General features: G+C 44.8%; 1 protein-coding gene across 2 annotated transcripts in view; it reads left to right on the top strand.

Annotated features, from left to right (window-relative positions):
- Positions 1-5,144: 5,144 nt before the first annotated feature.
- The window catches only part of wwtr1 (WW domain containing transcription regulator 1), a 146,878-nt gene continuing 128,014 nt past the window's right edge, over positions 5,145-24,008 (top strand). Inside the window, exons 1-2 of one of the 2 annotated variants that reach the window (XM_052017489.1) lie at positions 5,145-5,477; positions 6,318-6,733. In XM_052017489.1, the coding sequence (XP_051873449.1) occupies positions 6,324-6,733 (410 nt within the window). In that variant the 5' untranslated portion in view covers positions 5,145-5,477; positions 6,318-6,323. Of the gene's footprint in view, positions 5,478-5,501; positions 5,986-6,317; positions 6,734-24,008 lie in introns of those variants that run through there. The other variant, XM_052017488.1, reaches the window with a different exon arrangement.

Raw genomic sequence — 24,008 nt, 5'->3', positions numbered from 1 at the left:
ACTATCGATGACACCTTCCATCATTAGCTGATAATTAAGAGTTAGACTGATTGGGAGGTAATAAGCCAAATTGGATTGTTCCTGCATATTGTGAACAGGACATACCTGGGCAATTTTCCACATTGTAGGGTCAATGTTGTAATTGGCAATTGATTTATTATTGTCACGTGGGTGGAGATACAGTGAAAAGCTTTTGTTTGCATGTCATTCAGACAGATCATTCCAGACATAAGTACATTGAGTTAGTACAAAATGGAGAAAAAAAGGTTAAAAAAAAAGAATGCAGTATATTAGTATATAGAATATAATTTGAGTCCTGATGCAGGGTTTCGACCTGAAACATCAACAATTCTTTTCCTCCCACAGAGGCTGTTCGACCCTGAGTTCCTCCAGCAGATTGTTTGTTGATGTGTTACAGTTACAAAGAAAGTGGAGTGCACAGAGCCTAATGAAGTGCAAGGGCCACGGTAAAATAGATTGAGAGATTAAGAGTTTATATTTAGCATTTAGGAGGTCTGTTCAAGAGTCTGATGCTATGGGAAGACCTTGGCTAGCGCTGGAATACAGATGTTCTGTGCTTCAGCTGGGATGGTGCCTGGTTCCATAGACTTCCTGTCTCCAATCCTCTCAGCTGTTTCTTGATATCATTAACTGTAAAAGACAGGAAAAAAGCATTATGTGAATGTAAATCCTTTCTTTGTAAACAATTAAAACTGGGGATGCTGGAATCTGAAATTGAAACAGAAAATGCTGGAAGAACTCAGCTGGTCAAGCAGCATCTGCGGAAAGAGAAATCAGTGTTTCTTTAGGGTCAGGGAACCTTCCTCAGATTTTTCTTTCTTTCTTTATTAGTCACGTGTACATCGAAACACACAAACAAATAATTGGCAGGCATGGTAGTGAAGCGGTTAGCGGAATGCTATTACAGCGCCAGCGACCTGTGTTCAATTCCGGCCGTTGTCTGTAAGGAGTTTGTACGTTGTCCCCATGTCTGCGTGGGTTTCCTCCAGGTGCTCTGGTTTCATCCCACATTCCAACGATGTACGGGTTAGGAAGTTGTGGGCATGCTATGTTGGCGCTGGAAGCGTGACGACACTTGCGGGCTGCTCTAGAACATTTTACGTAAAAGATACATTTCACTGTGTGTTTTGATGTACATGTGACTAATAAAGATATCTCATCACATCTCTGGGCAGCCCACAAGTGTCGCTGCGCTTCCGGCGCCAACATAGCATGCACACAACTTCCTAACCCGTACATCTTTGAAATGTGGGAGGAATCAGGAGCACCTGGAGGAAACCCACGCAGACACGGGGACAACGTACAAACTCCTTACAGACAGCGGCCGGAATTGAACCCGGGTCGCTAGCACTGTAATAGCGTTACGCTAACTGCTTCATGACCATGCCTGCCTCAGAACTAGGGGAAAAGTGGACAGTTAACAGTTTTCAAAGCAGAGTTTGGAGCAGATTACGGTGTATACAAAAGACTGTATGGAGATGGGTTAAGAGAGCAGGTGATAAGGCGCATGAGTACTGACCATTAGCAAGGCACTTTAAAGAAAAGGGGTGTGAAAGGGACATCAACATGATAATGGGAAATGATGAGCGAGCAGTTTACCTGAAGTTGGAAAGTTCAATAAGAGGAAAGTATACAGTAAATGGCAGACCCTTAGGAGCATTGATGTACAGAGGAATCTCAGAGTGCAAGTCCATTGTTCCCTGAAAGTGACAACATAAGTAAAAGATACGATAAGATAAGATTTCTTTATTAGTCACATGTACATCAAAACACAGTGAAATGCATCTTTTGCGGAGAGTGTTCTGGGGGCAGTCCACAAGTGTCGCCACGCTTCCGGCGCCAACATAACATGCCCACAACTTCCTAACCTGTATGTCTTTGAAATGTGGGAGGAATCAGGAGCACCCAGAGGAAACCCACGCAGACACGGGGAGAATGTACAAACTCCTTACAGACAATGGCCGGAATTGAACCTGGGTCACTGGCGCTGTAATAGCGTTATGCTAACTGCTACACTACTGTGCCGTATGATGGATAAAATTATGCACATTTTGTGATTGTCTTTGAAAAGAGATGCTGATGTGATTGAGGCAAAGAGATGTGAAATATTGGATGGGATACATAAAGTATGAAGGGGATATAATTTAAAATAGATATATCACCAGACCCCAATGAAATATATCCCAGGCTGTTAAAAGAAGCAAGATAGGGTGGTAAAGAAGTTGTATGGTATACTTGCCTTTATCGGCTGGGGTGTTGAGTATAAAGGTTGAGAAGTCATTTTGCAGCTGTGTAAAACTTTGGCTAGGCCACATTTGGAGTATTGTGTGCAGTTCTGCTCACTGCATTACAAGAAGAATGTGGAGGCTTTGGAGAGGGTGCAGAAGAGATTCACCAGGATGAGTTTGGACAAACTTACACTGTTTTTCTGGAGCATCAGAGGCTGAGGGGTGACATGATCAAAGTATATAAAATGATGAGAGTCACAGACAGGGTAGATCATCAGAGTCTTTTTCCCAGGATGGAAATGTCAAATAGTGGAGGGGATAGGTGAGAGGGAGAATGTTTAGAGGAGATTTATGTGGCACGTTTCTTTTCATGGTTAGCATAACGCTATTACAGCGCCATTGACCCGGGTTCAATTCCCGCTGCTGTTTGTAAGGAGTTTGTACTTTCTCCCCGTGTCTGCGTGGGTTTCCTCCGGGTGCTCCGGTTTCCTCCTACATTCCAAAGACATACGGGTTAGGAGGTGTGGGCATGCTATGTTGGCGCTAGAAGCATGGCGACACTTGCGGGCTGCCCCAGCACATTCTCAGTAATACAAAGAGATGCATTTCACTGTGTGTTTCGATGTACATGTGACTAATAAATAAATATCTTATCTTATTATCTTATCTTTTACATAGCGAGTAGTAGGTGCCTGGAACACACTGCCAGGGGAGGTGATGGAAGCAGATCCGGTAGCAATGCCTCAGAGGTATTTTGACAGGTATGTGAACAGGCGGGAATTGAGGGATACAGACCACATGCAAGCAGATGTGCAGTTTAAGTTGGCTGGGGACAGCTCACAAAAGAGTTGCCACACTCTGAAGCCATCTGTCCTGTGTTATCTTACCTCTCCTACACTAAAGACGATTTCTTGATCTCCCAATCTACTCATGGCCCTCGAACTTTATTCGTTTACCTGCACTCCACTTTCTCTGTAGCTGCTACACTCTTTTCTGCATTCTGTTTTCTTTTTACTACCTCGATGTATAAATATATGGCGTGATCGGTGGTATGCAAACAAGAGTTTTTTTACTGTATCTCAGTACAATAATAATGCAATACCAAATTTTGTAAATTGGTTTATTATTGTCACATGTACCGAGGTACAGTAAAAAACTTTGTTTTGCCTGCCATCCGTACAGATCATTTCATCACATCAGTACATCGAGGTAGCACAATGGGGAAGCAATAACAGAATGCAGAATAAAGTGTTATGGTTACAGAGGAAGTGCAGTGCAGGCAGACAATAAGGTGCAAGGCCATGACCAGGTAGACCAATAGCAATACCAGTGGAGGAGGCCACAGACAGACAGGTTGGATGGGAGTGGGATTGAGAATGAACATGGCAGGCAACAGGTAGCTCATCATCTCCCCTGCACACTGAGCCCGGGTGGTCCGCACAGCAACCACCCACTCTATGTTTGGTATCTCCACTGAGCGGAGGCCACCTTGTGAACACTGAATGCAGGAGACTAGACTAGAAGTGCAAATGAATCGCTGCTTCGCCTGGAAAGACTGTTTAGGTCCCTGGATGGTGGGAAGGGAAGAGGCGAATGGAGAGGTGTTTCATCCCGTCCGGTTGCATGGAAGGTGCGATGGGATGAGGATTGGTGGGTGGGGAGGGAAGGGTGGACCAGGGAGTGAGCAGTCCCTGTGAAATTAAATTGGTAAATTGGTTTATTATTGTCCCATGTACTGAGGTACAGGGAAAAACTTTGTTTTGCATGCCATCCATACAGATCATTTCAGCACATCAGTGCATTGAGGTAGTACAAGGGAAAACAATAACAGAATGCAGAATAAAGTGTTACAGCTACAGAGAAAGTGCAGTGCAGGCAGACAATAAGGATGCAAGGTCATAACGAGGTAGATTGTGAGGTCAAGAGTCTATTTTATTGTGCCAGGGGACCATTCAATAGGCTCATAACAGTGAGGTAGAAGCTGTCCTGAGCCTGCTTCTGAACTGCAGAAAGCAGTGGAGAGGGGAAGATGTAGGGCAGGCATGATAGTGTAGCGGTTAGTGTAATGCTTTACAGCACCAGTGATCCGGGTTCAATTCCTGCTGCTGTCTGTAAGGATCTTGTACATTCTCCCTGTGTCTGCGTGGGTTTCCTCTGGGTGCTCCGGTTTCCTCCCACATTCCAAAGACGTACGGGTTAGGAAGTTGTGGGCATGCTATGTTGGCGCCGGAAGCGTGGCGACACTTGTGGGCTGCCCCCAGAACACTCTGTGCTAAAGATGCATTTCACTGTGTGTTTCGATGTACATGTGACTAATAAAGATATCTTATCTTATGTGACTGGTGTGGGATCATGATAGAGCTGGGGGAAATTGTGAAGGATACTTTCTTTTGAAGAAATCCTTTCTTCCTGGGTCTTTTCAAGTTGCTTCACAAGGAATACTTATTTTTTCCTTGTCTGGAAAGCAGAGTAACCAAACAATTCGGCAAGGTGTTGTCACTCCCCAGTTTCATCATTTCATGTCTTTCTGAACATGTCCTTCAACACTTGGGATCCCACATCAATGCAACAGCACAGACTGTTCCCAGACACTCTACACCCACTGCGAAAATGGCCTCTCAATTCAGATTATCGCTGCCTGTGTTGTATCTGCCCTGGGGGCTCAGGAGAAGAATGCCACCTTTTGCCAAGCCCAAAACCTAACTAGGAACACAGGAACAGAGAAGGAAGGTCATACCTTCAGTCTAAAACTTTACGCAGCTTAGGTAGGTCAAAGTAGAAACAATGATTATCAAATGCTATCCTGTGTTATACAGGAGACAATGTTAAAAAATAACAATTTTATATTTTAAAAGGAAATATATTTTGACTGTTTTGAATTTTTTTACAATTGTTTTACTCAAGACAAGGGCTCTGGGTACAAAATTAGGCTGTTGCAACTATAGATGTGTATCCACACCTGCCAGAAAGAGTTAAAACTGATGTGACATGACTGCCTCTAAAGACTTCTCGTAGTTATACTGCCGCTCGTGAACTTTCTGTGAGGTCATCATCCGTAGGAAAAAGGGCAGTATAACTGCAGTCTTAACAAAGAGTGGAAGAGGAGAGAAACACGGACAGAGGAACACGGGGAGGAAAAGAGAAGCAAATTAAGTGGGGAGGAGATCGAAAGCCAAGACAGGCTGCAGGAGGGAGGCGGGGATTAAAATTCCTCTGATTCCATATAAGGTAATAACAGAAAGGCAAAGTGATTTCGTGTCCGTTCGCTGTTCTTAAGGTCACACAACTCAAAAACAAAAGGGAGGAGAAAAACACCGGACCATCAGAGAATGTGAACGAGAGTAAAGTTTCCTCGGATTTTGCGACTGGGATCCAACATTCCTTCAGTGCGTCTGGGCGTCGAGCCGGGAGAAAGTCTCCCCCTTCTCTTTGTCTATTTTCTTTTAATTACAGTTTCGCGAAAAAAAACTTTCGCGTCACCAGAAAGAGCAGCCACATTCAGAACTATTTTTCTTCCCCTCTCTCCCCGTGCTTGGGTTGTGACTACAAGGGAAAAAACCCTCCCACCGTCAGAGAGAAAGAAGTAAAGCTGCAAGAGAAGGGGGTGGTGTGTGTGTTTTTGGGGGGGGGGGGCAAAGTTTTGTTGTGGGGCTGCTTTTGTCTGAAGTTTTGTTTACACACACATCTGTGTGGTGTGCGCGCCAGAGAAAAATTGACAAAGGCTTGGTGTTCCATGGTGAGTTTCACCGTTCTGATTTGCTCAGGTCAACTAACCCCGAACCGGCAGCTCATGAATAATTAAAGCGAGGGAGTCCTGCCAGCTCAAGCGACGCTGATTGAGCGCTCCTTGGAAATTAAGTTTTCCTAACTTTTTTACTTGGCAGGAGTTTGGAGACGGACGATCATGAACATTTTGATTCCTTTACATCCGCACTTTTGAAGACTGGATTCCCTCGGAGGGGGGCGGGGGATTCTTTTTTAAAACAAAAGTTTTAGCTTTTTAGAGGAAAAAAAGTTTTCGAAACTTTTCTATTTATTTTTTTCTTCTTCTTTGAATTCACACACAAGTCTGCCATGGATCCAAATCCTATTCCGCCGCCAGGACAGACCATCGTTCGCGTCTTGGGGGACTCCGAGACCGACCTGGAAGCTTTATTTAACGCGGTGATGAATCCCAAACCCGGCACCGTCCCGCACCAGGTGCCCATGAGGATGAGGAAGTTGCCCGAGTCTTTCTTCAAGCAACCCGATTCGGGCTCTCACTCGCGGCAGTCGAGCACAGACTCCAGCAACAACCTGCCCCAGCTTCAAGTGCAGCACATCCGCTCGCATTCCTCTCCCGCCTCGCTGCCTGTCAGTGTGAACCCCAACCCACAACAATACGGACACCTCCGGCAGCAGTCCTTTGATAACATCGACGATGTCCCGTTGCCCCCCGGCTGGGAAATGGCCAAGACCCCATCCGGCCAGAGATACTTCCTAAAGTGAGTATCAAACCTTGTTCTCTTCAACTTTTGTTTGCAACTTTCACCACCCTGAACTTCCCAGTCTTCCTAACACTATATTATTGTTAAAATCTCGGCACTGGAACAGAAAAAAATCAGATTGTTAACAATGTAGTCTGTGTCGGTGAAGACATCTCCCTGACATTTTAACCTCCTCCCTTCCCCCAACGCCTAACACCCCCAGTTTGTGCTTATTTATTCAGAGCGACCTCAGTAACGCCAACAAGATCTTGACAAGGGATTGGGTGGGCAAACACAACTTGGGGGGAAAAAAGTGAATGTGACCTCCGCTGTTCCTGTGAAAGGGATCGAGTTTTGTTAAGGACATTAATTAGTTGCTCTGCCACTGTCTGTGAGGGAATAATGTGGGATAACCATGTGAAGACTGTTGCAAAGTCCACCGGCCTGAAGGAGTGCGGTTGGCAGGGGATATCAGAGCGTAACTTCAATCCATGGTTCATTGAGGACGCTGATTCGCATTGGTAGAGTCAAGTGAAGGGGCGGGGTGATTGTGATTGACAAAGGGTTCTGCACCGTTTGCCACGCCCCATATGTCCAGTTTGTTTAAGAGTATTTTTTTGTGTGTGAGAATGACATTCTGTGCTTGCCAAAGGTGATGTGACATTACGAGCAAGCCAGGAGTGTGACTGATCTTCTGTAGTTGAGTTTGTGTGCACTGTATAGGCCGGTCCCCAGTGTGTCTGAACTCCCATCTCAGGCCCCTCTGCGCCAGTCCCGCACAATGTGGCTCCGCTTGTTATGGCAACAGTCGGATTGACGTGGGTGATGCAGCTAGCTGGAGCCACTGCCACACAGTTCCAGGGACCTGGGTCTCATTCCTGACCCTCCATTGCCATCTCCCCGTGACAGAGTGGGTTCCCCCCCCCACCCCCCACATCCCAGAGGTGCGCAATGGCAGGTTAACTGACCACTGTAAGTTGCCCCTAGTGTGCAGGTAGGTGAATGGTAGAATTCGGGGGAAGTTGATGAGAGCGTGGAAGGAATGAAATAGTTTAAGCGGCTGCTTAATGGCTGGTGTAGATTTAGTGCGTTGAATAGCCTACTTCTGTGCTTATGACTGACAGCCCACTGGTTGAGATCTTATTGATGAGATTCAGACAGGCGAGGGAGTGGTTTATACCCAGTCAGTCTGCACTGGATTTGAACCCAGGTTGTAGAAAGATAATGATCTTGTCCTCCTTATCCAAGCATCATGCCCGCATCCTGACTCACTCCCTTCCCTTTTGGAATATTTGCAGTTGTCCCTATTTTAAGGATGTGAGAGCTGGGCATTGTTGAGCCTTGAGATTCCCCTTGATCATGCCCTTGGACTGTAACCTCTCACACCCACTCTCATAGAGTATGGAAACAGGCCCCTTGGTTCAACTCAGCCAAGCCAACTGTGTTGCCCAGCGAGCTGGTCCCATCTGCCCGAGTTTGGCCCATAGCCCTCTAAACCTCTCCTATCCATGCACTTATCTAGACGGCTCTTAAATGTTGCTAACGTGTCCACCTCAACCACTATTTCTGGCAGCTCATTCCAAATACGGACCACCCTTTGTGTGAAGGAACTGCCCCTGATCTACACATTGCTGGCAGATTGAGTGAATTAGCCATCAAGACAGTTTTTGTTCTCTTTGCAATTATCCATGACAAAATGTACACTTTTAGCTAAATTTACTAAGATAGCTTTTCTAGACATAGGTACCTTTAGTCCTTCTTGGATCTTTTACCAGGGCATAATAAATCCCATATCCGAAACAGCAAATAACTTTTGTACCAGACATTACTGGAACCACAAAATAATTCTGTCAAGTGTAAGTCAGACTGCATCCCACACACTGACTTTTGATATTGGGGTAGACCGCTTCTTTTGGCATAAGTTTTGATTTCGCCATCTGATGATGACACATAATCTATTCTTTGTTAAGGATATAAAGTTATGAAAATGCTTCCAGTGCTTTGACACCAGTCTTCAATCACTTTGCCAGATTGAAAGGAATAATATGCATTTTTTTGGAAGACTTTACATGGCTTCAAAATGCTTTACAACAAATTACATACTTTTGAACTGTGGTCACTATTGTAACGTTGCAACATTATGTCGGATCCGGTTATTTTCAAATCTGCAGGTTCTTTCAGGAGTCCAAGAATGAGTTAAAAACAACTTGGTGCTTCACAAAGTTTTATTGGAAAAGTTTAAAACAAAGAAACAGTCACAGAGCAAATGGCACTGGCTTTACTACTGGGAGATGAGCCGAGACAAAGGAACTAAAGATGAGCTAGGGGGAAGAGAGCAAGGGAGAGATAGAGGCGAGAGAGAGATAAGTGAGAGAGAGATTAACAAAAAATGACACCTTTTATACCTGAGATAAGAGGTACTCCTTAGATAACAATAGTCCAATCAGAAAACCTATGAGATACCTGTGGCAAAATCAACCAATGAGAAAACAAGTATTCACCTGATGGACGAACCAATAAGCTAGGAAGCGGCCATTCCTTGTGCAGCCACTTGAGGTGTATTAAACACTATATATGTTAAAAAACTACTTAAAACAGTTGAATCCAACAGTTACAGTAGAGACTATAGTTCAAAAGTATATAATTTGTTGTAACGGCAGCCAGTTTGCATCCAGTAAACTCCCACAAGCAGCATTGCAACAATGACCTGAGAATCTATTTTTAAGTGTTAGTGGAAGGATAAATATCAGCCCTGACACTTGGGAAACCTCATTATTAATTCCAGGCACATCAGTGGCAATGTCCATCCTTAATTGTTCCTGAACTGAGGAGACAGTGAAGAGTCGACCACGTTGGGTGGGTTGAAGTCACATATAATCCAGACCAGGTAAAGGTGGCAAATTCCCTTCCCTAAAGGACAATAGTGAACCAGTTGAGCTTTTACAGCAATCCAGCAGTTTCATGGTCACCATTACTGATATGAGCTTTACTTAATTGGAGGAATTTAAATTCAACAGTGAGATTTCAACTCAGATCCCTGGGTCATTTATCTAGGCCTTTCCACGCAAGCCCAGTTAATTCTGGAGACACAAGAGACTTCAGATGCTGGAATCTGGAACAACAAACAATTTGCTGGAGGAACGCAGTGGGTCGAGCAGCATCTGTGGGGGTGGAAGGAATTGTCGACGTTTCGGGTCGAAACCCTTTCATCAGGGCTGAGAGTGGAGAGGGGAGATGGCTGGTATGAGGAGGAGGTGAAGTGATACAGGAGTCCGAGGTGATTGGTGGATGAGGAGGGGTGAAGGATGGCGGGCAGGACGAGCAAGGTAGGGGAGGGGTGGAGTTGCTGTACTCCTGGCAAGGGACAGCTGATGTGTGAAAATCAGAGGAGAACAGGACACTGTGATGTCCTTGACGGTCAAAACATTAGCTGACACTTCCTCACTGTGTTACTTTTCCTAAATGTCTGAATAACTGGATGCAAAAACTTCTCAACAAATTCTGGGCCCTTACTGTACCACAGGCTCCTTGGGAAACTGTGTTTCGGCTGGCAATGGATAGGAACATGCAGCTGCAAGTCAGCAAGATGACAGCCCTAACAGGGATGGTTGGAGTATTATATGACATCAGACTTCTAAAACCATCAGGGTTATTTTCTTGGCAGATTTTGTGCATTTTTTTTTGTTTGTGGTTGAGTCACGACATTCAGTGTTCAAGCACAAGACTACCAAGTTAAGGCACGGTAGTTTCTTCAAAACTATTCCCATCTGCTACATAAATATACACCAGGAAACAAGCAAACAGTTGTTTTGCAATGCCAGAACTTTAATTACTATGCTGAGCTGTTTTGCTCGTGGTTCAAACCTCAAGGGGTGGGGAATAAACAAAAAAATACAATTAAGAACTGCTATAACATCATTGAAGTGGTAATTTTTAAAAAAGTTTGCTCGAGTAGCATTGGTGGGTGGTTATAGGATGACCTCAAAATAAAACTTAAAAGCCTAAGAACAAATATGAAAGTTTGTGGGTTCATTCAGTGACAACTTTGTGAGCCTTTTCGTGCTAATCTTTTCTTCTGTGTTACAGATTCAGTTTTCTAAAACACTGCATTGGTAGTTTGTCACAAAGTATTACTGCACAACATCAGCGATCCCATTAACAGTTTAGCTGTTTGTAAATCTGGCATCTTCTTGGTTTCACTTGATTCCACAGAAGTAACAATCTACCTTGCTGTCGACAGAGAGTCAACAGCTGGCACTTATGGAAGTAATAACTAATCATGTTTTATTCTGAGTGAGGTAAGGGAGTACAGTGGCATTGTAGTTAGATTATTGAGTTCGCAATCCAAAGGGCTGGGCTGATGATCCAAAGCTAGGTGTTTGACTCCCACCTTGGGAGCTGAGAAATTTAAATTTAGTTCATTAAATGTAAGCTCTGGGATGAAAGTTTGGTGACCATAAAATGAGCTGATTGCGATAACAACCCATATGGTCCATTGATACTCTTCAGGGAAGGAAATCTGACATCCTCACCTGGCCTGACCTATTTGTTTGACTCTAGAACCACAACAATGGGGTTGGCACGGTGGCACAGCTACTACAGCTGCTGCCTCATAGTTCCAGCGACTCAGGTTCAATCCCAACCTCCGGTGCTGTCCATGTGGAGTTTGCATGTTCTCCCTGTGACCCTTTGGGTTTCCTCCTGGTGCTCCCATTTGATGGTTTAATTGGCCATTGCCAATTTCCCCTTGTTTGTAGGTGGGAGGGATTTGATGGAATATTTGATGGCATAAAATGGAATTAGTGTCGGTTTAGTGCACTGGTACTGGTACTTGATGGTTGGCACGGATTTGGTGCGCTGAAGGGCCTGTTTCTGCGCTGTTTTGACTAATGCGGTTGATTTTCAACTGTCCTCTGAAATGGGGCTCCGTGCCAATGGGTAATCAGGCAAAAGCAGAATACTGCAGATCCTGGAAAACTGAAATAAAAATTAGAGATACTGAGTGAGACAGGCAGTGTCTGTGGAGAGACAGAGTTGAAGACCTTCAATATGGACATTACTTCCTGGCCTGGCTAGTGATGCCCTTATCCTCGTCATTGGTTTTAAAAAGAAGGCCATAGGTGGAAGTATAGTCAGTCAATGGTGCTTTCCTTTTCGCACAGTAATGACTGGTCTTTGCTCGCTGCTGCTCATGACTTTGTGCCCAGGAGCAATTCCTCTCCCACTCATAATACCAATGATAGTACTGATGCCAAATGCAGATCACTGCATGCACAACAGACATGCTTCTGTCTTAGGTTTTACTGCTGGCACCTACTGGGCTATTGGAGATAATTATTGATAGATCAGAACACCAGTCAGTCTTACTAGTTGGTGACATCAAATTAGGAAATGCAGTTAAATGGTTCCGAGTGCCCTTGTCAAGATCCCTGTGTACTGGTCCACTAAAAATCAGGGAAAGTAGGATGCATGCATCATTTTGTTTCTGAATCTGTTGGACACTGGTACTTACAAAGTGGTAATCAAGCAATATAATTCCATTGATGTCCTATCCTATGAGGGCATATAGTAGAATCTTGAGATTGAAAGGCTGCGTAAAATTCTTAGCCAAATACCTGTTTGTGTTTTTTTTAGAATATGTTTCATGGTTAACCTTACTTGAATCAAATAAAGTTTACAAAGAATTCTTAGTTCATCTTGGTAAACAAAGAAAGTGGTGTGTGTTTATGTGTGTGTGCATGTGCAAAAGTGTTTTCGTGCATATGTATGCATGTGTGTGTGCATGTGTACACGTGTGTATGGGTGGGTATGGGTGTGTGTGTGCTCGACAAGTGAACAAATGGTGAGGTGACAAGTAGCCAAACTCTTGATTGCTTTTGATCTGATGACTCGTTGCAGTGTGACATGGATACTCAGTGCCCGCATTCGAGCCATGGAATGAATCAGCAGAGCTCTGCAACTTTTAACAGAATGAGCTAATAAATGAAATACTGTAATCACCCACATGACATTGCCTAGACTTTGCTCTGGTATTCTTGGGAGAGAAGTCTATCATGGGCACTTGTTCTCTGTGGATAAAGGCAGGATATTTTTCTTAATCATGGACAATTTTACTTAACATAGTGTTATTAAACCCCTCAAACTGATTGGTGCAAGGAACTCACAGATTTAGTTACAACTTACAATCAGTTGTCTCTGCCATTCCTTCACCTTGTCCACTAGACCATCCCTCACCATGGCTCTCCACCATCTTTAGTTATTCCCGAAATTCCTCTCGTCTTGTCCATTTCCAAACAGGCTTTTCTCATCAACGCCCTTAAACATCTTTTTCCCCCCAACCTGTGCCAACCATTCCTGCAGCTCCACTTTTGTACCTCTCCTTTCAGGTTTCTGCCCCTTTCCCAGCTTCAAGGGTGGCAGACAAGGTCACCAATGACTTCCTCTGTGACTTATGACCATGTTGCTCTTCAGTTTCCTTGACTTCTCTTTGATATGATATGCCACATCATCCTACCCCAGCACTAGCTCTTCTGTCAAGCTACCCTTACTTGGATTTATACTAATCATCACATCTTTGCCAGGGAAATCTGGAAATGGTTTTCCTTTCCACTACATTCTGCAAGGAATCCCTCAAGAATCCGTCAATGGCCCTCTCGTCTTCCTCATGTGTACTTTGCTCTGTGGTGATACAATCCTGTTTCCTCGTGTACAACAATGGCATCTCTCCACCTCTCCAACATCACCCGTGTGTACCAGCAACAAAATGGAGTGCAGCAACTTACTGACGCCTCTTTGGGGATAAGGGCAGCAGCATGCCACTCTCTACAGGAATCCCTCCCAGTTAAGCACCCTATTGACTTGGAAACATGTTACCGATCCATTACTGTTGCTGGATCAAAATCCTGTGTCTCCATATTTAATATCGCTGTGGATGTACCCTCAATGCAAGTGGTTCAAAAGGTTCAGCTCTACCCTCTCAAAAGCTCTTGCATTAAATGATATCATAAGACCATAAGGCAGGAGCAGAATTAGGCCATTTGGCCTATCGAGTCTGCTCTGCCATCCAGTCATGGCTGATTTATTTTTCCCTCTTAACTCTATTCTTCCTGTAACCTTTGACACCCTTAGTAATCAAGAACCTATCAACCTTTGCTTTAAATATACCCAACGACTTGGCCTCTATAGCCGTCTGTGGCAATGTATTCTACAAATTCACCACCCTCTGGTTCAAGAAATTCCTCCTCATCTCTGTTCTAAAGGGACGTCCTTCTATTCTGAGGCTGTGCCCTCTGGTCCTAGACTCTCCCACTACTGGAAACATCCTCTCCATGTCCACTCTATCCAGGCCTTTCGATATTCAGTAGGTTTCTATGAGATCCCCCCCTCATCCTTCTAAACTCCAGCGAGTACAGGCCCAGAGCCATCAAACGCTCTTCATACATTACCCCTTTAATTCCCGAGGTCATTCCTGTAAACCTCCTCTGGACCCTCTCCAATCCTTCCTTAGATATGGGGCTCAATACTGTTCACAGTGCTCCACATGTGGTGTGACCAACGCCTTATAAAGCCTCAGCATTACGTCCTTGCTTTAATATTCTAGTCCTCTCTAAATGAATGCTAACATTACATTTACCTTCCTTACTACCGACTCAAACTGCAAGTTAACCTTTAGGAAATCCTGCACTAGGACTCCCATGTCCCTTTGCACCTCCTATTTCTGAATTCGTTCCCCATTTAGAAAATAGTCTATGCCTTTATTCCAGCAATTCATTCACAAAAGAGTAGAAAAGAATCTCACTTGGATGCTTTCTGTGCCTTCGTACATTCAGATGGTTTTGGATAGGATTGCAGGAAGGGAACGTCTCTCTGCCCCCTGAACCTGCTCCACCGTTCAGTTAGATCATGGCTAACCTGTACCTACCTGCATTTGCCTGTCTTGGTTTATGCCTTAATATCCTGACCCAGCAAACATCTATCGGTGTTTTCTCCATTGAAGTATTGCAAGACCAGTCCTTGCCTTTGGTTTCCCTCTACAGCCTTTAGATCCTCCCACTTATTCCAGTCATCATCCTTATTTGCTGTCAAGTTGAATCAAACTGTCCACAACTTTGTCCCCTTGTTTAACCCCAAGCTGAGCTTCTGACCCTGCATCCCCTTCATCAGAAAATGTGTCCACCTCCATCTCCATAATATTGCCTTTCTCCGTGATATTGGAGACTAATTTCACATGAATATTGTGTATCCTGAATAAGACAGGACAAGGGATAGGAGGTAGATGGTTGACAGCTGTGCAATGAGGGCTCTCTATTGTGTTATTGACACCATGAGGGTTAGCTGCTGGTTTTTGGAATTGATATGGTTCCTTGTCATTTGCAGACCCACATCAGGGGCTAACCCATCATTGGTTAATCTATCCATGTTTATCTCATCAGTTTTGTTTGAAGAGGAATTGGAGGGCTTGGGCCAATATTATCAGGGGTGTTGTTACCTTTTTGGCTCTGTATTTTAAATATGTTTATATTTATAGAAAGGCTTGAACTCAGCTTGCCAATCAGGTCTGACCCAGAGCTTGTTGGAACATGCCTACAAAGGAAGCTAAGGTAGAAGATGTGGTTGTTTGAATTGACTTTCTGTTCCCAAGTTGGCTTTAAAAGTGCGTGCATCTTCTGGAATTGTTAATTATGTGACTCTACCCTATTTTCCATTTTAAAATCTGTCCATAATTCTTCAAGCACAAATGTTGCTGCCTCACAGCTCCAGTGACCCAGGTTCAATGCTGACTGCTGGTGCTGTCTGTGTAGACTTTGCACATTCTCCCTGTGACTGCATGGGTTTCCCTTGTGTACTCCAGTTTACTCCCACATCCAAAAAATGTGTGGGTTGGTAGGTTAATTGGCAGCTGTAAATTGTCCCTGGTGTGTAGATGATAGAAATTTGGGGAATTAATGGGAATCTGGGGAAGATAAAATGGTTTAGGGTAGGATGAGTGTAAAAAATGGGTGTTTGGTGGTTGGCATGGACTCGGTGGGCTGAAGGGCCTGTTTCTGTGCTGGATCTCTCTTTGACTGCAAGATTCCCTGGTTGCAAGTAGTTGGGGCGAATAGACCACTCCACACATTGCCATGATACAGCAGTGTGGCGGTGGCGTGTTGGGTACATTGGAGGGTGCAGATGGAGGTTTGTGGATTTGCATTTTCTGGGCCAACTGGTCCATCGGTCTCTTTGGTGGGACTGGAAGGCACTATGTTGTCAGCATAAAGAAAATAAAGAACTCCGTAATTGACTTTGTAAGGAAGTATTAACATGCCAATACCATTAATGGATGCCCTTTGAAATTTCACACAACAGGCTCTATTGTCCCAAACTCACTTCAGTTATTTGGGCTGGAGGTCCTCGAGTTATTTTGTGCTGTTACAATTTATAATTTATAAGGGGTACCACACTTCCTTTCACCTCAAGGTTCGAACACCCTAGAGAATGGGTGAGACTCTTGGGTGTTTGGGACTCCTAACTTTCGGTCATCCACAGGGGAAATCATTTCAGTTTCTGGGCATCCCGAGGAATATGCGCAGCTTAATTCAGTGAAGTGCCTCCCAAGGAAGCCCTGTAATGTGGAGTGAAAATCTGTATCAGATTAGCTGAGGGTTCCCTGTTGGAGGATGGAATTGGGTATGATTAAGCAATCCTTGGGATTCCAAAAGAATAACCACAACCTCAAGAGAATATAGGTTGTTAAGACTATCTGCTCTAACAAATAGTGCCTTTCATTTTCTCTCAATGCTTTTATTAGTTATAAAAATGGGGGCATCAGGATAAACTGATTCTTGTCTATCCTCCAACTGAGTAACATTGAGTTGGTGTGCCGTCCACATGGTGAAAGGCCCAGAGGATGAGCATGTCACATGACCAACCATGGGGGACTGCTGGAGACTGGAGTCATGAGCAGGCACCTTCAGGAATGCAAGCAGCCACAGTTGGTGACACCGGGGAACGCTGGCTGCTGATGGTAACTACAGTTTGCAGCATAGTTCTGACTTTGGCATTGACAAGTCTTGAGCATAATGTCAGTTTAAAAGTAATTATTGAAGGATGAGTTGCAACCATCAGATTAGCTGATGGGTTGATGCTGTTTAGTGCAACAGCTTTTTTCTTGTCTGCAGTCCATGGGTAATGTCAGGACACTGAGAGTGAAGATGAGTGTAAGTCCTGCAGATAGCAATGACTGCTTTACTATGAATGCACTGTGACTATACTGGGACATAAAAAGCACTTTATCATGGATAACTAACTATCTCCTAACTGCTCTTAATAGAGACTTATACCTAGGAGTGAGATAAACAACAGTGAGTCAATGGAGGCAGGTGTCTGTTTCTCTTTATAGGGTGTTCTACCAGTCACATCTCATCATTTGATCTTGCATCACACCCAGACCAGTCTGATCGGATCCTTAACACACCAGGTTTTATGTTTAAACCCTATATATTAGTATTTTTAACTGTCCAACTTGGTCTTCTTTCCCCCTGTGGGTGCCTACCCTACAGTTTTGGTAGGCACTTCTGCTCCTTGCATAGCAAGTAACAGTAGTAGAGTTATCAACAGAACATCCTTTATTGAAGGTAGTAACTCTCAACTAACAGCAGTGCCTGGCAGAGCAATGTATCAAAGCTGTAAAGGCACACATAGAATGGCACACGCTACGTCTCTTAATGGCTTCCCTTTGGAAATATTCATTATAATTCCATAGACTCTTTGTGATAAATATCTTTGATTTACAAATCTAGTCTCTGCTCTAACAAATAGTAAGTCCAACAAGATGCTAGAGGAACTCAGCAGTTCAGGCTGTGGAGAAAAGCAGGCCTTCAACGTTTCGGGTCAGGACCCTTCTTCAGGACTGAAGATAGGAAAAGGGGAAGCCCAAGATATAGAGGGGATAAACAGAGCAGTGATAGGTGGACAAAAGAGGGGAGGCGGGATGTGATAGGTAGATGCAGGTAAGAGATAGTGATATTGGTATTGGTATTGGTTTATTATTGTCACTTGTACTGAAGTACAGTGAAAAACGTCCTGCATACCGATTGTACAGGTCAATTCATTACACTGTGCATTGGGTTAGTACAGAGTGCATTGAGGTAGTACAGGTAAAAACAATAACAGTACAGAGTAAAGTGTCACAGCTACAGAGAAAGTGCAGTGCAGGTAGACCATATGGTGCAAGGTCACAAGGTAGATTGTGAGGTCAAGAGTCCATCTCATATGGGAAACCGTTCAATCGTCCTTATCACAGTGGGATAGAAGCTGTCCTTGAGCTGGTGGTACGTGCCCTCAGGCTCCTGTATCTTCTCCCTGATGGGAGATGGGGGGGAGGAGGGGAGTGCAGACCTACCGGGGGGATGGGTCATAGGTATGGAGGCAGGTGGCATGGGGGGAGGGGAGGAGAGGAAAGGAGAGAAAAAGAAAATTGGAAAATGGTGAGGAGAAAAAAAAGAGAGAGGCTCGGAAAGGAAAAAAAAGAAGAGGCAAGGTGGGGGGGGGGGCGGTGGGTGGGTAGCAGTTAGGTTTACCTAAAGTGGGAGAATTCAATGTTCATCCTATTAGGCTGTAAGGTCCCAAGGTGAAAAATGAGGTGCTGTTCCTCCAGTTTGCGTTTGGACTTCTGGCAGTGGAGGAGGCCGAGGACTGACATATCAGTGATAGTGTGGGAGGGGGAGTTGAAGTGACTAGCAACGGGGAGATGCAGATCGTGGTTACAGACAGAGTGTAGGTGTTCTCTGAAAAGGTTGCTGTAAGGTCCCAAGACTTTAAGTAAACATCGAATTCTCCCACTTTAAGTAAACTAACCCCCACCCCCCCACGCCTCTTCTTTCCTTTTTTCCCCTTTCCTAGCCTATCTTTTTTTCTCCTTGCCTATTCCTTTCTTTTTCCTCCCCTCCCCCCATGCCCCTCCACATTTTTGCCCCATCTCTCTGGTGGATCTGCTCTCCCCTCCTCCCCCGCACCTGCCTATCACCTATCTCTTACCCGCATCTACCTATCACCACCTTGTGCCCACCCCGCCTCCTCTCTTTTCTCCCCTCCGAATATATTGGGCTTCCCCTTTTTCCTATCCTCAGACCTGAAGAATGGGTCCTGACCCCGAAACGTTGACTGCCTGCTTTTTCTCCACGGATGCTGCCTGGCCTGCTGAGTTCCTCCAGCATCTTGCTGTTTTTTCATCTAGATTCCAGCATCTGAGCATAGAACATAGAACACTACAGCACAGTACAGGCCCTTCGGCCCACAATGTTGTGCCGACATTTTATCCTGCTCTAAGATCTATCTAACCCTTCCCTCGCATGTAGCCCCCTATTTTTCTATCATTCATGTGTCTATCTAAGAATGTCTTAAATGTCCCTAATGTATCTGGCCCCACAACCTCTGTCGGCAGTGTGTTCCACGCACCCACCACTCTCTTTTTAAAAAAAACTTACCCTTGACATCCCCTTATACCTTCCTCCAATCACCTTAAAATTATGTCCCCTCATGTTAGCCATTGTCACCCTGGGAAAAAGTCTCTGACTGTCCACTTGATCTATGCCTCTTATCATCTTGTACACCCCTATCAAGTCACCTCTCATCTTCTTCTCTCCGAAGAGAAAAGCCCTAGCTCACTCAACCTATCCTCATAAGACATGCTCTCCAATCCAGGCAACATCCTGGTAAATCTCCTCTGCACCGTCTCTAAAGCTTCCACATCCTTTCTATAATGAGGCGACCAGAACTGAACACAATCTCCAAGTGTGGTCTGACCAGAGTTCTGCAGAGCAGCAACATCACCTCGTGGCTCTTGAACTCAATAGCCCGACTAATGAAGGCCAACACACCACACGCCTTCTTAACAACCCTATCAACCTATTTGCAGTCCTTTGTTTCTTTAAATAGTAAGTCCAGCTCCACCCATGGGAATACACTTCACCAAGTACCAGCAATGCATTTGCTCAGCATCTTTGATTTACAATATTTCATTCAACGAAATGTTTTCCAGTAAGTCATTCCTTTTGTACATTAAGGACTGGCTGTAGCTCTGTGGTTGTGCTCCCTGGCACTGCTGAGGAACATTTGATAAGCTCTGTTTTCATTGTACTTTAGAGCACTACAGCTCCTTCATGGTTACAGCAGGATTTCCTGTTCCTGTGGCAGCATGGTAGTGTAGCGGTTAGCATAATGCTTTACAGCGCCAGTGACCTGGGTTCAATTCCGGCCGCTGCCTGTAAGGAGTTTGTACGTTCTCCGTGTCTGCATGGGTTTCCTCCGGGTGCTCTGGTTTCCTCCCACATTCCAAAGACGTACGGGTTAGGAAGCTGTGGGCATGCTATGTTGGCGCCGGAAGAGTGGCGACACTTGCGCACATTCTCAGTAATGCAAAAACGTGCATTTCACTGTGTGGTTTCGACGTATGTGCGACTAATAAATAAATATATGTTTGTAATGCGAACAGCTTGCAAGTTGGAAGTGTGGCTGCAAACCAAGTTCCCACTGCAGCAGCCGGTAAATCCATCCCACCCTCCTCCCAAACACCCATCCACATGAATGGCCTGTCCATAGATCGGCTGTTTGTAAGCTGTAGAGGACCTGTATTTTGGAGATCCAGCAGGGCAGAGATGTTACATAGTGCCCTGCAGGTTCAGCAGGAACTGAGGAGTGACCTCAGGGTGGAGGATGTTGGTTTGAGGAGGCTTCTGAAAGAGGATAAGAAGTTTGGTAAAATGGGTGTTTCCTTGTTTGAAGGAAAGGGGTTTTGGACTTTATAATGTGAGGGGAAGGGATTGGACAGGAAATTCCAGATAGTGCGGTAAATAGATTGGGGTGTGTGTGGGAGGTTTAGGTCAATAATGTGGGGCAGGCACGGTGGTCTAGCAGTTAGCGTAACACTATTACAGTGCCAGTGACCCGGGTTCAATTCCGGCCGCTGTCTGTAAGGAGTTTGTACGTTGTCCCCGTGCCTGTGTGGGTTTCCTCCGGGTGCTCCGGTTTCCTCCCACATTCCAAAAAGATGTATGGGTTGGAAGCTGTGGGCATGCTATGTTGGCGCTGGAAGCGTGGCGACACTTGCGGGCTGCCCCCAGAACACTCTACGCAAAGATGCATTTCACTGTGTGTTTCGATGTACATGTGACTAATAAGATATTCTGATCTGAATAAGGAGTTAGGGAAGAGATCTAAATATGGGAGAAAGAAATACAGGAGGACTTCCACATGGAGACAAAACGGGGGATAGGGAGCTGAAGGCTGGAAATCCAACAGTAAAACAGTGAGTGAGCTGATAGGGCAGCCATTTAACAAACTCATCCAATTTTCAGAAGCAAATCTGCAGTACTTTGCTTGCCAGGAATCACTTTTGTAACACAATCTGTTTTTGAGAGTTTCTGCACAAAGGCCAACTCTCCCACGCGAAGCATTTACACACGGCATGAAATCGTTTCACTGACAGGGGGTTGTTCCAGGTACCAAAGAGGAAGGGCTATCGCTGTTGGGAGTGGGCTGGAGGGAAGAGCTGTGGGTGAAACCCATTCTCCTGCAGGAAGCTTCTCTGAACTACGTTATCCGTCGCTTTGGACTTTGCATGAATTTCAGCTTGCAAGTGTCTTGATATTTCATTTGGTGCCAGCCAAAAATTTGATGCCCACTCATTACCTTTCTTTAACAGCACCTCCCAAACCCACAAGTGCCACCACCCTGATGAACAAGGGCAGCTGGCACTGGGAAACACCACAACTGCAGGAGCACCTGATCCGCCCTCCAAGTCGCATTGTTCTTCACTGTAGTTTTTCAAAGAGGGCGTTGGTGGCAACTCTCCAGTACTTTGAACTGCCTGCTGAGGTGTGCCCATGTCTCAGAGCACTACAGAAGGGCAGGGATCAATTCTGCCAGATCGTCCATGAGGTTTGCACTGTGCTTGATCTTCACTCTTCCTCAATTGCCCAAAGGCTATGTTGGTTCACTGAAGGTGAAGGAGAATTACATCATCAATGCCTACCTTCACCAAGAAGAGGCTGGCAGGACATGGGAAGTGGTCCACATTTTCCAGGGTCCCACCTGGGTCTTTTTTGCCAAGGGACAGAGTTGCAGAGTGAGGGAAGGTTGGGAGAGAAACTTTGCTTTGTGGAAGCTTGTTCTCTTGTATACTTCAGTGAGTGAGTCGACAATGAGTTGGAGCTTGGACCCTGAATGAAGGCATATGCCATGTACCAATATAATCACCTGCGTGTTGCAGTTCTTGGGCCCGAGGTTGGAGTGACCTTGAGTTAGCTGTTGAGGCAACATAGGTTGAACATTTTGTTTTAACATTTTTTAACATTAGCCCCACTCCAGCAGGAGGTGGGAGTGTTGTGTCCTTTGGAATATTGTCTGCTGCTGACTACATTGAGGAGTGAGTAAAAGAGCCTGGCATTCAGTTACCTCGGGAGGAGGCTTTTCTGATGCATTGTTACTGACACAAACCCGATAGACCAAATGCCTCATTTCTGTGCTGCAATTATTTTGTAATTTTACAGAAAGAAACTTCCTCATAAGCAAGGAAAATTATAGAGAGACAGTGTAAAGCTGTTCTGGTTTGCAGAATTATTGGGATTATCATCCATCAGACTTTTTAAAATTATTACAGTATTGTCAAGTTGTCGGATAATAACAGTACTGGAAGGTCACAGCTATTTTGGTTTAGATCATGTGCAACCAATTCTTGATTTAATGCGCTTGAGTCTTGTGTGTGACAAAGGCCAGAGAGTGCGAACATCGCCTACAGTATCAAGCTTGCCCATTTAGGAAGCAGTTAAATCTAATGTAGAGGAGAACATTACAGCACAGGAACAGGCCCTTCAGCCCACTATGTTTGTGCTGAACACAATATCAAATTAAACTAAATCTCTACTGCCTGCACATGATCATATCCCTCCATTCCCTGCATATTCATGTATCTATCTAAAAGCCTCTTAAATGCCACTAAAATGCCACTTAAATGCTTCCACCACCAGCCCTGGCAACCTGTTCCAGGCACCCACCACTCTCTGTGTAAAACAACTTGCCCTGCACATCTCCTTTAAGGTGTGGTTAGACCACGCTTGGAGTATTGTGTTCAGTTCTGCTCGCCTCATTATAGGAAGGATGTGGAAGCTTTAGAGAGGGTACAGAGGAGATTTACCAGGATGCTGCCTGGAATGGAGAGCATGTCTTTTGAGGATAGGTTGAGTGAGTTAGGGCTTTTCTCTTTGGAGAGAAGGAGGATGAGAGGTGACTTGATAGAGGTGTACAAGATGATGAGGAATAGATCGAGTGGACAGTCAGAGACTTTTTCCCAGAGTGAAAATGGCTAACATGAGGAGGCATAATTTTAAGGTGATTGGAGGAAGGTATAGGGTGGAGGTCAGAGGTAAGTTTTTTTGCACAGAGAGTGGTGGGTGCGTGGAACGCACTGCCGGCAGACGTTGTGGGGGCAGATACATTAGGGACATTTAAGAGACTCTTACATAGCCACATGAATGATAGAGAAATGGAGGGCTACGTAGGAGGGAAGGGAGAATTACAGGGTGGAACAGGATAAAATGTCGGCACAACATTGTGGGCCAAAGGGCCTGTACTGTGCTGTAATGTTCTATATTCTATAAACTTTCCCCCTCTCACCTGAACTGCACGTCCTCCAGTATTTGATATTTCCACGCAGGGAGAAAGATTCTGACCGCCTACCCTATCTATGCCTCTCATAATTTTATAAACTTCTATCTGGTCTCCCCTCAGCTTCCGGCGCTCTGGAGAAAACAACCCAAGTTTGTCCATCCGCTCCTCATAGCTCATACCCTCTAATCCAGGCAGCATCCTGGTAAACCTCTTCTGTACCCTTTCCAAAGCTTCCACATCCTTCCTGTAATGGGGTGACCGGAATTGTGCACAATACTCCAAGTGTGTCTCAACCAAAGTTTTTGATAGCTGCAACATGAACAATGTTGTGAGATAAAGGATCCCATTCTTTATTGGGTGCAGGATGAGAAGAAGATAGACCTATTTGTGCAAAATCTTTGTAGGTGGTTGACAATTTGAAAGTGTTTAAAGTCAAAGTCGAGTTTATTGTCATCTGCACAAGTCCATGTGTGCACAGGTGCAATGAAAAACTTACTTGCAGCAGCATCACAGACACATAGCATCATTTCAGCAGCGTTCACAAGAAAAATCTAAATTAAGCATAAATTATGCACAATTTTTACAAGAAAGAACGCAATTAGAACAAAAGCATATGGGGTCCTGGGTTATATAGAGTACAAAAACA

This window comes from Pristis pectinata, chromosome 6, assembly GCF_009764475.1.
Source record: "Pristis pectinata isolate sPriPec2 chromosome 6, sPriPec2.1.pri, whole genome shotgun sequence".
Classification (NCBI taxonomy): domain Eukaryota; kingdom Metazoa; phylum Chordata; class Chondrichthyes; order Rhinopristiformes; family Pristidae; genus Pristis; species Pristis pectinata.
The sequence above is the reverse complement of the archived record's forward strand: the minus strand, read 5'-3'. Positions and strand labels throughout refer to the sequence as shown.